The sequence below is a fragment of the Oryza brachyantha genome, chromosome 5 (assembly GCF_000231095.2).
Source record: "Oryza brachyantha chromosome 5, ObraRS2, whole genome shotgun sequence".
NCBI classification, from domain to species: Eukaryota; Viridiplantae; Streptophyta; class Magnoliopsida; order Poales; family Poaceae; genus Oryza; species Oryza brachyantha.
This window is the reverse complement of record NC_023167.2, coordinates 11,024,989-11,037,200: the sequence shown is the minus strand read 5'-3', so window position 1 is coordinate 11,037,200 and position 12,212 is coordinate 11,024,989. Positions and strand designations below refer to the sequence as shown.

The 12,212-nt window shown below is 39.8% G+C and overlaps 1 protein-coding gene across 3 annotated transcripts; it reads right to left on the bottom strand.

Annotated features, from left to right (window-relative positions):
- Positions 1-3,997: 3,997 nt before the first annotated feature.
- Positions 3,998-11,335, bottom strand: LOC102703683 (beta-glucosidase 22-like). Of its 3 annotated transcripts, none has more exons than XR_001550329.2 (14): positions 11,024-11,335; positions 10,836-10,899; positions 10,597-10,655; positions 9,583-9,658; positions 9,368-9,439; positions 8,935-9,022; positions 8,361-8,616; positions 7,737-7,852; positions 7,401-7,621; positions 6,717-6,745; positions 6,476-6,578; positions 5,811-5,895; positions 4,858-5,260; positions 3,998-4,076 (listed from the first exon to the last, which is right to left on the bottom strand). XR_001550329.2 is itself a non-coding variant. In XM_006654251.3 (13 exons), the coding sequence occupies exons 1-13, from the start codon at positions 11,192-11,194 to the stop codon at positions 5,026-5,028; spliced, it is 1,575 nt and encodes a 524-aa protein (XP_006654314.1). In that variant the 5' UTR covers positions 11,195-11,335; the 3' UTR covers positions 4,634-5,025. The 3 variants fall into 3 exon arrangements, 1 of the variants encoding a protein (XP_006654314.1); XR_001550328.2 differs by lacking the exon at positions 3,998-4,076 and adding an exon at positions 4,463-4,624; XM_006654251.3 differs by lacking the exon at positions 3,998-4,076 and having other exon boundaries at positions 4,634-5,260.
- Positions 11,336-12,212: the final 877 nt, after the last annotated feature.

Here is a 12,212-nt window from a genome sequence, read left to right as displayed (position 1 = left end):
AATAAGTCTATGTAACCCCCTAAACTATAGCATGTGGGCTACTTTAACCTTCCCCCAAAACAAAAACTATCAGACCATGTATAATACCCCTATAATCTTTCTAATACAATAACCCCTGATGTGGTTTTGATGGGTGGTATTGCCACGGTGGCCTGCTGATATGAACATGCTTACTACGTTGGATCAACATAACATGTGGGACCAACTTGTAAGATGGGGAATCGAACTCTAGGCAGTAACCTATCATTTTCAACTAAACTATTTTCATCGAAACAAACATTTATCACCTACATCTTGGAAAGCCATTTCAATCTAAAATTCACCAGACAGGTGATAGCTAGGTGTAATATCAAACACATGAGCATTATATATAGTTATTCAACATAGAAACTTGAACATTTCAGCAAGTAATAACAACATGACATTGAGAATGTATACATAAGTGTTGCAGCTCATTGAGCATCACAAAAATCACGCCAACCAGCATCACGATTTTTCTCCACCTATTCCATACAAAATGCAATTCAATATCCAATGTCACAAATTTCTGATTTTAGCACTCCATATCTCCAGTAGTTATCACCAAACATTAGGTGGGCAAGCCTAGAAGAATTGCACGTTGGGGTTCTCTTTTTGGCCTGCTGGTCTTGTGATGATCTTGGCATTATTACCAGAGTTGTATGATCAGTCGGATCCCCTTGCGATCATCACCACACCACCTCCTGGTTCGCAGGAGCGAGAGGAAGAAGAACCGGGGAGAGAGAAAGAATTTGGAGGAGGGGGCGAGAGCAAGACTCTTTGTCTGCCTTTTAAAGAAGTATGTCAATCCTACTTACATTCTGGTCCCATTTGTCATCCCCTGCTCTCACTTGCATGTTGGCCCCCATACTGAAGGTCAATATATCCAAGTCAGCATGTCCATCTCAGCAGGCCATCGTGGCAATACCACCCTCCAAAACCAACTCAGGGGGTTAATTAAACTGTATTAGAAAGATTTTGTGGTATTATACATGGTTTGATAGTTTGGGGGGTTATATAGACTTATAAGGAACATGGAGCGATTGTATTTTTTAGGTACTAATTATTTAGTATGCTTCTCTTTAATTCCTTACATGTTGTTATTTTATTCAGTTACTTGTTGATTTGTCCATTCTGTTTGTGATTTAGGACGGTGGATGGTGAATTTCTGGGATCGTATGCATGTTTTAGACCCTCTTTGATACAAACTAGATCTACTATTTCTTGAAGCTGGATATTGCTAGCCATAAATCCATGATTATATTAATAATATATGGATGAATAGCTGTGTTTCCATTTTTAACAAAAATAATAAATATTAAACAACTTTAATTTAACTTAAACCTGGGATCTGAATTTGTTCCAATAGGACCTTAGTTGCAATTGGGGATCAGTCTGCTGATGCAGCAATTGTAGTAATTTTGGCTGCAAATCTGTGGTTTGGATTGTATGATTGACTGCAAGGCAAATCTGGATGCAGTAGCAGTATGTTGAATATAATTCGAGCACGATCTGCTATCTTTCTTGCTCCATCTCTCCCCCTACGCGCGTGACTCTCATTAGTGGAGGTTATGGTGCTTATCACTCCGACACATGCTGTGTTCATGTGGGAGTACGTGTGCTCGCATGTCTTCGGTCGTGGGATGATGTGGTAAGCTAGGTTGTTCTCCAACAGTTGGTATCAGAGCCTGTTGGCTTGTTGGTGCCATGTCGCAGCGCTAACCACTGCCGCGATTGTCACGCACACCGCTGTGACTGTCGACGTGTTCTCCACCACCTTGCCCATCATGCACGCCACCACAATAATCGTGTTCAAAACCACGTCGCTCGTTGTGTACGCCACCACGTTGTCGTCCTGTAGAATCCCAGTCGTGCTGTGGGTGTGTTCGTCACGAGCGACATCCTCTATGCGTCCAGTCGCACGTCATCAGGGAATCGAGCGCCTTCGTTCACTATTCGATCCTGACAAGGACCAACTATGAGGAGTGGGCGCTCCATGACTATCAACCTACAGGCGCAAGGTTGTGGAGCCCTTCGGCGACGATAAAATCGAGTACCGTGACGACAGACTAGCATTGGCCGCGATTCTACGCGTGGTGCATCTTCGCCTTCTCCAAGAACACCAATGGGGCTGCGGGTGTTCTTGGAGGGTGCGCAGGTACACCTCGCGCAGAATCACGACCAACGCCAGCCTGCCGTCACGATACTCGATTTTCTCATTGCGAAGGGCTCCATGACATGCCAGAGACCCTATGCTAGCAGGTTGCCGGTCTGAGGAGCACCCATTCCTCGCAGTTGGTCTTCGTCAGGACCGGATAGTGGACGAAGGCGCTCGACTCCCTGACGACGCACGGTGGTGGTGAACGCGATTGTTGTCGCGACGTGCACGATGGGCGAGGTGGTGGAGAACAATATTAGATTTAAGCTTGACATGTGCATGTGTGTGCATCGTGTTTGCGTGTGTCGTCGAATCCGGCGCGAGCAGCAGAAGGGTTAAGGCCATGGCGAACTGACGTGGGGGGTGTCGAGCTCGTGCATGCAGGAAGGCTGCGATGGATTCGGCCAGTGTTAGTTAGTGCTTGGTGGAGGAGGTGAGCTGCGTGAGCCGCACGTTGAGGAGCACGTGCTGTAGACGAGAGTGAAACTCCGGCATGCATGGCGTGGTCTGGGTCGAGCGGATCGGCGCGAGGAGACCGGGCGTTGGAGGAGAGCTCCATAGTGTCGCTGTGGTCTATGAAATGGCTCTGTAATCTTCCATCTTGTAGTGTGAGTCAAGTAATAAAAGCCAAGAAGATGGCGAGGTAGTCGCCGGCGGCGTTTGTCGCTGAAATCTTGTGTTATAGCTACTGTTCATCTTCTTCCTTGGGTTGCTGTGGTGAGTGAGAGAGAGAGCAGACGTTCCTGGTGCCAATAAGTGGTGTAAGCCCAAAGCCCAGTGAACCGTAGGTGTGGGCCCGTATGTGCCTATGTATTGGACCGATCAGTGGACCGCAGGTGTGAGACCTGTATGTGCTCGTGTGTGGAGCGGGTCAGGGCTAAGGGGCACCAATGCGTGACAGGGGAGATTATTGGGAATAGTCCCACATTGAAAACTTAGGGGGAGTGGCACCAACTTAAAAAGGAGAGGGGTCCCTCACCTCATGGTCTAGCTTTTGGGGTGTAGAAAGACTTTCTCCTGGTTGGACCGGCGTCCCCCGATTTTGGGCCAACAAACACGACAGTCGCGGCGGTGTGCGTGTGCGTGACACCCACGGCTGTGGCAAGCACTACGATATGGCACCAGCGAGCCAACGAGGCTTTGATACCAACTGTTGGCGAACAACCTCACTATCGTGACCAGCGGTCAAGTCGGGAGATGTGGCGGAGTGCCGGAGTTGTAGGAAGGTATGGCGGCAACCTCGATCATGGGACATGATCCAGTGGTGTGGACATGTTATGAGTTTGTTCTATTTAAGTTCGCGCAAGCAATCCAAAAAGAGCTGCCAAGTTCTTAGCAGCACAAAAACATCTCCCTCTCGTGTACTCTGTTTTGACTGTAATTTCGTCGAACATCCTGCGGTAGCCAGGTTGTTCGCCAACAGGATGATCATCAAATTTTTTTTAGATAATGGATTATATTAAACCAAGTATGATCATCAAATGTTTGTATGTATGCAATTTGTTGTGAGTGAACTGCCCATGTCGCAGCATTGGCAGCGGTCGACCAGGGATGTGGTGGAGGTCGAGGACCCAAGCATTTTCTGATTGAATGTGTCTGCTATCCTGGATTTCTGATTGATCCGTGGTATCAATCAGCAGGAAGTTTGAAGGAAGAGGTAGTTACTGGAAAGAAGATTATCATGTAAAAACTTCATGGTTCAGAAAAACCATACTGCCAAATAGAGCTAGGAGCCAGTCCAGTTCACTGTGAGGTGTGTGATATTCCAATTTGCTTCCTAAAATTTATTATGGGTTTTTATCCAGACATAAGAAGGTCTCACAAGATAAATATATGATTGCCTTATTTGTATATTCAGCTGTAATTGAGCCATGACAGCAAGAGCATGACTGTCCAGTGTCTACAAGCGAGGAGCATATGACTCATCAGTAAACACCTAAGTGTGAGAAATCAATATCTATAACAAACCTATAAAAGAAAATGTTTCTTTTAAGGTACTCCAAGTTTTATTTGGACCATTCATTAGCCATTGATCCCATGGTCAATATTTGTCTTACCCCTATTGGAGGTAAGACCTCGTAATTAGAAAATATATGAATGATTTGCACCATTAAAGTGTGTGTCAATATGGTAACAGTAACATGATATTACATGCCAAATTTTTTTTGCAATTGTTTGAACTATGTCTCATAGTTATACAAAATATGCTCAACCAATTTCTAACCTATTTAAAATCTAAAGTAAAATCCTTGAGTGAAAAAATCAATTTTAATATTAAAACACCAATTTCTGAATGCTATTACCATTCTTTTCAATTTATACACACATTTCAAATGTTCACAGAATCAACATATTTGAATTATATTTATTTGAGTACCACTTATTACAAATTTTGAGGAAAGATCCATCTTGCAAGCTTCAATTTAATCGATGTGCAAAGTCATCTTCCTGAAAACGTGCATGCAAAGTCATAATGATAAGCTTTGTGTAAAATAGGAAGTTAATTCCCCTAATTTCTGCCATGCATGACTTAATTGTGGATGTGTGTTCCGTGAGAAAATGCTGTGTGTGTTACTTTTCCCATTCAAGCTATTTATTTATTAATTGAGACATACAAATATACCTAAAATTACAAATATAAAATTAACTATCAATGGTGGAGATTGGTTCGAAACTCTTACCTCCATAGTAAAGGTAAGGTTGAGCACCTTAAAATGGCTCTTCTTTTAACCAGAAGAGGGAGACAGAAAAGAGATAAGATAGAAAGAAGAAACACTATATATGATCATCTCCTCCAACTGAGTAGTACCATGCAGTGCTGCCTGAATGCTGAAAGCTGACAAGCTAGCTCATTGATCAGAATGTTCATATCCACCAGCAGGACTGGTGATGCTCTCTATGTCGATCCCAACTTCACCCCTCAAGAACTTGGAGTACCAATGTGCAGAGAACTTCGGCTGCCTTGGGAGGCTTGGATCCTCGAAATCCACCCGATGCAGGCCGTATGGCGAGTGGTACCCTGCTAGCAGCTCGAACACATCGAGAAATGACCACACGAAGTAACCCTTCACATTGGCACCGTTCCTGCAAGAGTCATTTGAACACCTTGTTGTTCAGAAAGAAAAAAAAAAACGATCTTTCTTTTAAAAAGATTCAGACAAGATCATCATGGGTCAAGTAACTGAAAGGAACAGCACTATTTTTTCTTTTTGAGAATATGCAAAAAGCTTGTGTATCTCTGTCGCCCCACCAGTTTGATAATTCCAGTCATTTTGAATAACAGTATTTTCTGCAAAGCCTATGTTTGCTATGATTTTTCATTAATATAGCATTATTTATTGTTAAATATACTTTATATAACATATTTTTATAAAAAATCAAATAAAATGAACGGTCAAACATACGTCAAAAAGTCAACGGTGTCAAATATTTAGGTACGGAGAGAGTATACATATATATATATGTTACTTTTAGTAAGGTACCTTTAAGACTCGTCTATATATGTTGTCCTAATATTTTCAACCTAAATATTTAAAAGTTACTAATAATTGAAGTGTTAATTTTTGACTACTCTCATCTAAAATGACAGAAACTATATAACTAGAGGGGTTAAGAAAGGAACAACATTACTTACCTTAGTGCAGCCAATGCGCTACCCATGTAGCTACTCAAGTATTCCACTCTTTCAGTGTCATTGAGTGAATCGTTCGTAGAGAGACCTAAAAAGAATTTAAATTCTTCATTTTTTTTCTTCAAAAGCAAGAGAGCATCCACAAAATTTGCAGGGCAAGCACCATATTATTTTGAAATGTTGTAAAGCACATAATTGTATGATGATATGCGCACCATTTGGTTGTGTGAATTGATATATAGTCTAGCTACGATTAGTCGTGACTCAACGGCTGCTCCGTGAGTCGGAGTCCAAAAACATATCAAATCATCTTTAAATTTTGATTTATATGGCTCAATACATTCTTTATATCAAAATCTTGTAGTATGTAAAAGTTTTCTATTTTTGAAGATTTTTAAGTATTCGTTTGAGATTTTTTAAAATGATACATACCACATTGATTTTTTTATTAATATTGTATAGTCACTTTTAAAAATCTCAAACAAATACTTAAAATATCCAAAAATAGAAAAATTTTGCATTCTATAAGATTTTGATATGAAGAATGTATTGAGCCATATAAATCGAAATTTAGAGGTGATTTGATATGTTTTTGGACCCAGACTCACGGAGCAGCGCGAGCCTCTTCTAGCAAAACTCTCTCTATATATATTTGTTTGAAAACTTACCATTTTCTTGAACATAAACAGGGACGCCTGGGTATGTGTCGCGAAGGTATTCGAGTATATATTGCAGCCCCTTCGGATCCTTTGGAAGATTAGTAGGGACAAACTGTACCCAAAAGTCGAAACAAAAAAATGTTTAGTACCTCTGCTGAAGGAAAAAAGAGCTTTCATAGAATTTATCTCTACTGAATGATTGATATTTAATTTGAATTGCATTACAAAATACGGAAAAGAGTTAAAATACCTGACCGCTCGGTGTATCATTCCTCGAAACTGAAACATAGAAAATCAAACTACAGTTAAAATACATAATCAAATTGTGCTATGTTTATTATGAGTTCCCTAGAGCTACCATGTACTCTCTCCTTATATTAATTAATTAATAGTAGGTGATAACATTGATTTTTTTCACACATCTGATCATTCGTATTATTATTAATTTTTCAGCAAAGATGTGAAAATGTAGATTGTAATTAAAATGCATTTACTATTAAATCCAATCAAAATAAAATAAAATAATAATTACGTAAGTTTCTTACTAAGACGAATCAAACATGTGCTAAAAAGTCATTATCTAATAAAATACAAATGAAATAAAACATTTCTAATTCTCTAGACTCGGAGGTATAACACCCCATTGCATTGTAAGAAGTGAATTCATCGGTGTCAGATACTTATCGGTGTGACACTATACATTATCAGCTTTTTTTTTACGCTTCTTGAGCTGTTAAATGATACGTTTTTCTTTAAATATTTAGATATAGAAGTTCATCATCTTATCATTTTAAAATATATTTTCAACTTTATACAGGTTAATTGTGTATGGTTTATACCATTAAATATTTATTTAAAAAACAAAAGAACAAATACATAACTGAGCCAAATTCCAGTGTGCTTTGCTTTATCGCCACCTCAAAATTAAACTTACTTCTGAAGGTTGCAGCCATGTCAGCAGTGTAGTCCCGAAGATCCGTGTCTTGGCCATTCGATCCGTCGCTGATGTACACCGACGTGTAGTGGTTGATGCCAATGAAATCAGCGCTCCCACGGATGAGCTCAGACTGCTCTTTTGTGAAGGATGGGATCCTGGACCCGGCCCTCTCCTTCATGATTTCAGGGTAGTCTCCATGCACCAAGGGTTCCAAGATCCTAATTAAATTAAGCAATGCAAGAACAGTAAATGCATACGGTTATCCTCTTCATCTCCTCACAATTAATTTGACCAACAGGTTTAGCAACATGGAAGAAGAAGAAGATCACTCACCAACCAATGGTGAAAACCATTGCTCTCTGAGTTGCTGCAATGTCAGCAGAGCTGGAGGAGAACGGGTAGTTCCAGAAACTGTAGACATTAATGCCAACAAACCCCTTCTGGGTAGCCTGCCATGTGTTTCATGCATGTTGGTAACTGAAGATCAATCTGCCTAAACTCATTTCTGCTTTTGTGATCATTAGAATGCAACAGAACTTTTGGATCATTTCACTCCCTCTAGTTTCACAATCTCAGCAGAATGCTACAGAACTTTTGGGAGGAGGAAAAAATGAAATAAAAACAGATTTTTGGAATCTGAGCGATTCTTTCGCTAAATTGAAACAAACTATTTTTTATGCTAGAGTTACACCCACTAGCAGAGCCAAAATTTCTCGAATTTCAAACCGAAATTGTCAGCCTCATCATTTGACTTTCTAGCGAAAAAAATCCAACACCGTATTTAAAAAAAAATATGAATGCATCTTTTATATGGGTGTATTTACTAATCTTAAAGACTTAAAAACAAATTATGATAAAAAAACTCTAAAACGGCTCTAAATATAAGATTAAAAATTTATTTTTAACTTTTAGGTATAAATAAAAGGCGAAAAGACAAGACCTACGTGCTTCACTGACCTGGTACTTGTCCCTGTACAAGGTGGCAACGGAGGCATGCACCAAGATGGAGTTGTGGGCGACGACGTAGGGCTCAGTGGTGGAGTCGCCGGCGGTGCAGTTGAGGCCGAACGGCGGCGAGCAGCGGCACGGCGGGAAGATGCCGTTGTCGTAGGCGGCGAGGGCGATCACGTTGGGCTCGTCCAGGGTGGTCCAGTGCTTCACCCGGTCGCCGAACTCCCTGAAGCACACGTCCGCGTACGCCGTGAAATCCTCACTGCCAACAAAAAAAAAGAGATTATTTTCAGAGAATGAGGAAACTTCTGTGTTACTTTTGTTTCTTGGTCGATAAAACTTTAACCAACAACTACTAACGTAAAACTATAATTATAAGAATATACTTTTAAATATATATGAATATAACAATTGGTAGCATTAATTAGATAGCATGTATCACGCTGCTACTTATTTATCAGTTTCTGTATTAAAAACTATATTATAATAGAGTAAATGATTGATCAAAATATATATTATCTCAACAGAATAAATATGTCTTGTATTTTGAGAACAGATGAAGCAAGCAGTAGTATCTTACATGATCCTTGGGCTCAGCCAGCCATGGTACTCATCTTCGAGAATTTGAGGGAAATCGAGGTGGTAGAGAGTCACATGTATCTCAATCCCTACACGACAACCAGAAATTAGTGGTGCTAATGCAACCTTGCAGTGGGGCTTGCTCGCTGTTTCTTGTTTCTTTCACAATTTTTTTCAGGAGTACTGAAATCACAATCGAATGAAAATCTTCAGAAATATTTGTAAAATTATGGAAAATTATATTCAATATCAATAGATTTTTCTTAATTTTCTGCTGTTAATATATATATATATAATATTCATGTAGAGAAACAATTAATTACTTTCAGAAACTTCAAGGATGAAAAGAGCAAAAAAAAATCTGTTCATTTCTTATTCTCCTCCTTATTTTACTGCGGTGTGAGTATAGCGACCGAAATCATGATGGAAATTACCCCGTTTGACTAGTTCATCTATCAGGTTATTGTAGTACTCCAGCCCTTTCGGATTGACGGCTCCTCTTCCTCCTGCATGCGTCGAATACAGAAAATTGGATCGAGATTAATTAGAATAAACGAATTATATACGAACATTGAAGGGCACTTGTTCTGCAAGGATATGATAAACAAGTTCCTGAAGTCAATTGCGGTTAGTGTATATGTTTTCTCACTTGGAATAAGCCTAGACCAAGAAATGGAGAACCGGTAGGCCTCCAGGCCAGTATCACTCATCAACTTGACATCCTCCTGAAAATTTTCAGATACTTCCAATTAACGTGATCTGTATGTGTGCAAACAGTCCAAAAGAGATTGCGCCAGAACAAGCCATAAAATTCAAGAGACGAAACAAAGTCAAGGAAAAGCAGGCAGCTTGATTCAACGTTTCGCTCTACCAAATTGTTTCTGATCTTTCCTTTTATATCTCGAGGAAAATCTTGTTAGAGTTTTACTCACATCCTCCCTTTTATATCTTGAGGTACCGGTACCTCGCGGTACCAAATCGTTTCTAAACGTTGGATCCAACAGTGCACATCCTACCTAGCTAAATCTAATGATGAGAAATGATTTGCTATCTCGAGGTAGGTACAAAAGGAAAAATGAAAGGAAGGATAAGAGTAAAACTCTTTTTGTTATCAGAAGTGCAGAACTGAAATATACTCCTACTCCCAAAAGATTAGTTAGTAGCTCAATTGACCCAAGATTTTAGGTTGGCGACGCCAGCTGTACAAATCAATTAAAAGGTACCGTCAAATCATGGACTAGTAATTAAACTATAAGAACAATTTGAACAGTTAATTAGCTGCTGGAAACTGAACTAGAGCCATTAGATTTTATTTACTTATTTTTGGAAAAAGAATCGATGGACCATATCCAGAACTAGTTCTTCCAATTGCTCCTCAACCACTAGATCTCTCTCTCTCTCTCTCTACAGACCACAGGAAAAGGACAGGCAATTATATACGTGCCAGAATTTCATGAAATCAAAATGAACAACCAAGTGGTATTACAATATATATTGTCCAACCATATGAAATCCAAATGAACACAAGCTCATCCAAGAACAACAAAAAACGTTTTTTTTTTCGAGCTAATATGCAATTGATTAATTCCGCATTAGCTAGCTAGGCGATGGATCGACATGGAGAGCCCTCGTCGTCTCCGTCGTGGTGCTTGTGTTGTATTACCTTGTACTTGTGGTAGCCGCCGGCGGCCCGGTCGCCGGTGCTCTTGTCCGGCATACTACCTGCAAACATCGCATGCAACCAGATGATCATAAAATCGATCCCTATAGTATACTATGCAGTGCAATTAAACTGTACTTTAACTTAGCTATATATGGAGTAGCTTGATCATGTAGTAGTAATTAAGAAACTATGCAAGTAATTAACGAATGAGCTATGATACTGATGATGAGATGATCGACCTGCACGAGTAAAAGTGTCCCAGACGCTTGGACTCCTTCCGTCTTCGTCAGTAGCTCCTTCATACTGTAGCAAAAGAAACCAAGAACAAGAAACGAAGTTAGCAGCAGTGTTCTACTAATCGATATATATATATATATATATATATATATATATATATATATATACACACGAGCTTTCACTAACCAACCTGGTAAGCCGACGTGCCGGCCCCGAAGACGAACTCCCTGGGGAAATCCTGTCTGGTGAAGTTGAGAGCCGTCGTCGCCGCCGCAGCCTCGCCCGACCGCCATGGCGCGACGAGCAGCAGCAGCAGGAGGAGGAAGAAGCTGGAGGAAGAGGAGGAGGTGAAGATGGCCATGGCAACGGGGGTAGCGTATCTCTCAAACGAGATTGACCACTGATGATTTCTCTCAAATGAGATGGAGGCACATGGGTTTGCAGCTGCAGGTGGGACTTCTCGGGTTAAATGAGCCTCTGTCAGCTCGAATGGCAGCTGTAGACGGCTAGACTGAACTTATTGCCGTCGGTCGATCGATTTGTTAATGTTTAAATATGATATTTCTAAGGTATCGTCGTATGATTGTGAGCCGTCTATTGCTTTGGATCTAATGGATCTGATTTTGTTCTACTACAATATTATTATACGTAGTAAAAATTCTTTACGGATAAAATTGAAACTAAAATATATAACTCTGCGATAAAATTATGTGTTATATATCATTTTAAAATAGATAAATCGGTAAATATATCATACCAAAGTTTAAAATAAATTATTTAATATATTTATAAAAATATATAGTTAGATATAAATTTTACTACACTACTAAGTACTACAAGAAAAATGTACTATAACATTCCCCTTAGATATATTTATCAACGTATTATGCAAACACCTTAGCTTATTGTCCACGGTAATAGTGGTAATAGTGTAGTAGATCAAAATCCGACCAACACATTTTTAGTTTCATATGTACTACGCAGACACCTTCTTAGGTTCATATGTATTACGTGGCAATGTATGCTCTTCTGGTAGCAGGTCTTTTAGCATAACTATAAGTTTCAAAAAAAAAATCTTATTTCACCATCCATTATCCATTGCTTGCTTTCAGTTTCACAAGCCCAAGCATAGTGGACAATGTTGTGTACTTCGACTTGTATTTAGGATAAAGTGATGTCTCTGCATCAGAAACTAACTGAGTAAACTTTTCATAGTCTCTCTTATTGTACTCTTTCTGCTCTACGTCTCGCAACATTGTGTCCAGTGTGTTTCAGTCCATATCGAACATTTCACCCCCCCAATGGTGGCTGCACAAACATATCTTCAATTCCTTCTTGTTGTTGTTGCTCATCTTCGTTTATTTCTAGGGGCATTTGCA